General features: G+C 38.4%; 1 protein-coding gene across 1 annotated transcript; it reads left to right on the top strand.

Moving 5' to 3' along the window:
- Positions 1 to 3,110: 3,110 nt before the first annotated feature.
- Positions 3,111 to 3,653, top strand: LOC121991371 (dirigent protein 4-like). Its single transcript, XM_042545381.1, has one exon. The coding sequence runs from the start codon at positions 3,111 to 3,113 to the stop codon at positions 3,651 to 3,653; it is 543 nt and encodes a 180-aa protein (XP_042401315.1).
- Positions 3,654 to 4,594: the final 941 nt, after the last annotated feature.

Genomic DNA, 4,594 nt, shown 5'->3' with positions numbered 1-4,594 from the left:
TTTCGTTTTGAGCATACTTCGAACCATGTCGAGAATAGTTCGGTTCTTCCTTTCAGCAACTCCATTTTGTTGAGGGGAGTAAGGTGCTGTCAAAGGCCTCCAGATGCCATGATTTTTGCAGAATTTTTCAAATTCTTTTGAGATGAATTCACCATCACGATCTGACCGCATTGCCTTGATAGTATAGCCAGATTGATTTTCTACCAATCCTTTGAATTCCTTGAACTTCTCAAAAACATCGTCTTTATTCATCAAAATATAGACCCAAGTTTTCCTGCTAAAATCATCAATAAAGGTTAGAAAATATCGACGACCTCCAAAGGAGGTCGGAGTGATTGGCCCACATATATCCGTATAAATGAGTTCAAGAGGCTTCTTAGCTCGATTGTGCGATTCATTCGGAAAACTTGCTCTAGGATGTTTGCCAAGAATACACCCTTCACAGATATCATCTTGAGCATTAATATGAGGAAGACCATTCACCATTCCTTTGCTTGAGAGAAGCTTTAGAGCTCTGAAGTTTACATGCTCGTACCTCATATGCCATAGCCATGTAATATCCTTTATGCATGCATTTAAACATTTTGCAGTAACATGCTTAATATCAAGAGAAAACATCCTATTTTTAGACATAGGAATATGAGCAATAAGTTTGCTTTGCTTTCTCAGACAAAGACTACCATCTTTTAGTTGCATATTAAAACCTTTCTCAAGCAATTGTCCAAGACTAATAATATTTGTTTTCATGTCGGGCACATAATAAATATCAGTGATGTATGTGTGAGATCCATCTTTAAGTTTGATAAGAATCTTACCAACGCCTCTTACTTGGATTTTGGATGCGTCTCCAAATGAAACTTGTCCATTCACCATTTCATCCAACTCGACAAACATATCTTTACGCCCGCACATATGATTGCTTGCCCCGGAGTCTAAATACCACAAATTCTTGTTTGTGGAATCTCCATCCTTTCTTGCTAGTAAAACTACATCATTGTCATTGTCTTCTTTTGAGGCGTAATTAGCATTCCCTTGCACATTGTTAGAGCGGCATTCCGTTGCATAATGATCAAATTTGTTGCAAGTATAACATCTTACATTTCTTTTGTCATACCTTTGGTCTCTACCTTGATTGTTGTCTTTACTTCTTCCTCGGCCTCGAGCAAAGCCCCTGCCACGACCTCTACCTCGGCCACGTCCACGGAAGTTACCACGACCACCGCCATTTTCTTGCGAACCTTCGGTCTTTGACTCTTCTTTCTGGTCAATAATGGTGAGCTTGGTTTGTAGAGCTTGCTCCATAGGCTCTCTCCTTCTTCTTTGCATTCTTGCTTCATGAGCCTGTAGAGAGCTTAATAATTCTTGCACATTCATTTCTTTCACATCTTTTGATTCTTCTATAGCCGCAACTACATAGTCGTACCTTGGTTCCAATGAGCGTAGAATTTTTTCTACGACACGACTATCTTCAATGTTATCGTCATTTCTTCTCAATTGGTTGACAATAACCAATACCCTTGTAAAGTAGTCTGATATATTTTCGGACTCTTTCATCTCCAATGATTCAAATTCCCCTCTCAGGATTTGAAGGCGAATACTTTTTGCTCTTTCATCACCTTTGTATGCTACTTGTAGGATCTCCCATGCCTTTTTGGAAGTTGTAGCTTCGGCTACTTTCTCAAAAGTAGCTTCATCAAGAGCTTTATAAATAAAGAAAAGAGCTTTTTTATCTTTTCTCTTTTGTTCCGCCATTGCCATCTTTTCTGCCTCCGTTTGGTCGACTCCTTCTTGAGGCGCTTTATAGCCTCTTTCAACAATATCCCACAAGCCTTCGCTCTCCAATAAGGCACTCATTTGGATACTCCAATTGCCATACTTCAAATCAACAAGACGAGGGATAGGAAGCATCGACATGGCTCTGATACCACTTTGTTGGGAAAAAAGGAATTATTGGAGAAGAAATAAAAGATTATAGAAGGAAAAAAATGTGGAAGAGGTGAAGAATCTCTACGTGGAGAGGAGGAGAATAAAACAAAACACACAACTTTTATCAACATTAAAATAGAGTTTAATTAATCTCCAACATTGGCTACCACATGCGCTTCTCGATTTATCCTAGTGATTGGTGAGAAACTTCCATGGACCGAACCGATCACCCAGAGATAATCAATAAGACTAACTGAAATTATGATATTTTTTTTATTCTCTTATTTTTCATCTCTCTAAACTCACATTTCTTTTATAATTAAATATTTTTTATTATCATAATTTTCATTTATAATTCTTATAATTTTTAATGGTGGCATTATTAAAGATAGCAAAAAGTCGGTGAAATTAAATTAATCGAGGTTCTCAATTTTTTTAAAATATTGATTATTTCAGTCAAATAGATTTAGTTTCGATTTTAAGGATAGGTTACACAGATTAAATTGATTAAATAAAAAATTTGATTATGTCTGAACTGGAACTTTGAATTGACAATTTAAAATACTCAATTCCATAATTCGTTATTCTCATTTAAAATAGTCAATTCCATAATTTGTTATTCTCCTTCCTTCTCAGATTTTGATTTGTTTTATTTTAATTTAAAAGTTTTGTTAGGTTCAATTATCTTAATTAGCATACCTAATATACCACATTATCTGTCTTGACATCCAAGTAATTTTTTTTAAAAAAAAACTAATATAATAATATATTAAAAACCTTTTGTTATTTAAATAATTGTTAATATTTAACAAATTAATAATGTGATATAATTTTAATAATTTGAGTCTCTATTAGTGTCTTAAATGATATCAAAGAAAACATAAAATTTCTTCAAAAATTTTTATCTTCAAAGATTTATAAGGCTTCCATAACAGGCTAAGGTAATAATTTGTTTCCATGCAAGAATAATCAAGAATAGGGAAAATCTTCAATTTTTTTTAATCAATTTTTCCTTTTACAATCAAAATTGAGTCCACATTCCAATAAATGGCTACTTCCTGATACCACGAAATCTCCTCTCATATTAATTTTCCAAATTTGTCTTGCATTGTCCCTGTATATAATCACGTAAAAGCCCCCGATTTTTTGCAAATCAAAGAAACAGGAGAACGTTGGAGACGACAATGGCGAGCAGAGGCAGAGGAGCGGCTCCCTTTCTAATTCTTCTCGCCTTCTTGGCGGCTCAATGCTTCCACCAGTCCACCGAAGCCAAGAAGGTCACCACCAACCTCCACTTCTTCTTTCACGACATCCTCAGCGGGCCCGACCCCAGCGCCGTCCTCGTCGCCCGCCGCTCCGGCCGCACCGGCCCGAACGGCGCCTTCGGAGACGTGTCCGTCGTCGACGACCCGCTGACGGAGGGCCCCGAGGCGGACTCGCCGGTAGTGGGCTACGCGCGGGGCATCTACGTGTCGGCGTCTCGGCAGTCTCCGATTCTCGTGATGGGCCTGGACTACGGCTTCACGGCTGGGCCGTTCAACGGCAGCTCCTTCAGCGTGTTCTCGCAGAATCCCATACTGGACAGGCACCGTGAGGTAGCCGTGGTCGGCGGCCGGGGAAAGTTCCGGATGGCGCAAGGGTTTGCTAACCTGCGGACTTACTCCATCAACGCCACCACAGGCGACGCCGTCGTCGAGTACAGCGTCACTCTGTTTCACTATGAGTGATTATGCGTGTTATTTTACTTTGCTAAATAAATCTTCATGCATGCTATATTTTTCTCCATAAAAGGATCCTTATAAATTAAATTTTAAAAAACATATTTTCTAAATGATTTAAAAAAACTATTTTATATATGAATCCATATGACAAAAAGTGATTCCTTTGCCCCAGTATCATGTCAATTTGTCCCCATCTTTAGACTAACATGAAGGATTACTAATCATTAGTGTAAGTAGGGGAGGACATGTTGAAACATGTCAAATTTTAATTCTAAGATTTCAGATGACAACACTCATGTCTCAATCATAATACTACCTTAAGGAAATATTTTGAGTACTAAACACGAAAGTTCAAAATGTGTGAGATGTAAAACAATCGAAGATGAACAATTATACTTTATAAATTGGAATTAATGACTCTTGAATGATTCAATAAATCAAGAAAAACATCTCTTAGATGACTAATTGACTTTTGTCATCGAACTGCCTCATTGACCATTCTCATTGACTCACCTCCAAAATCTCATCAGCTCCGAGCCCAATCCTTAGCTTGTTCCCTGGACAATGAAGAATATTTGGAAAACGTCAACCCTTTGATCGCTCCCTTGCAAACTGCACTCGTACAACACCTCTTCACCACTTAACTCAACTCTTCCATTACCCCAATCACTTTAAATACTCCATCGAAATGCCTCCTCACTCAGCCCTTTTCCCCTTGGTATCTTCTTCTTGTCCTATTTTCTTTATCTCATTCCTTCTAGAATCCCCACCATTCACAGCGCTTCCCTCCAACTCTTCTCTCTGTATATATAGAGACAGTGCTCTTCTTGTTAGCCAAGTATGTCGCACTGTCACGTCATGTGCTACCACGATTGGGTCGCTAGCATCCGTCTTGACGCTGCCTCCCTATCCTGCAATGTCTCGTTCCTTCTTCGACTTCCTCACCT

The sequence above is a fragment of the Zingiber officinale genome, chromosome 6B, assembly GCF_018446385.1.
Source record: "Zingiber officinale cultivar Zhangliang chromosome 6B, Zo_v1.1, whole genome shotgun sequence".
Taxonomy (NCBI): Eukaryota; Viridiplantae; Streptophyta; class Magnoliopsida; order Zingiberales; family Zingiberaceae; genus Zingiber; species Zingiber officinale.
This window is presented reverse-complemented; position numbering and strand designations above follow the sequence as displayed.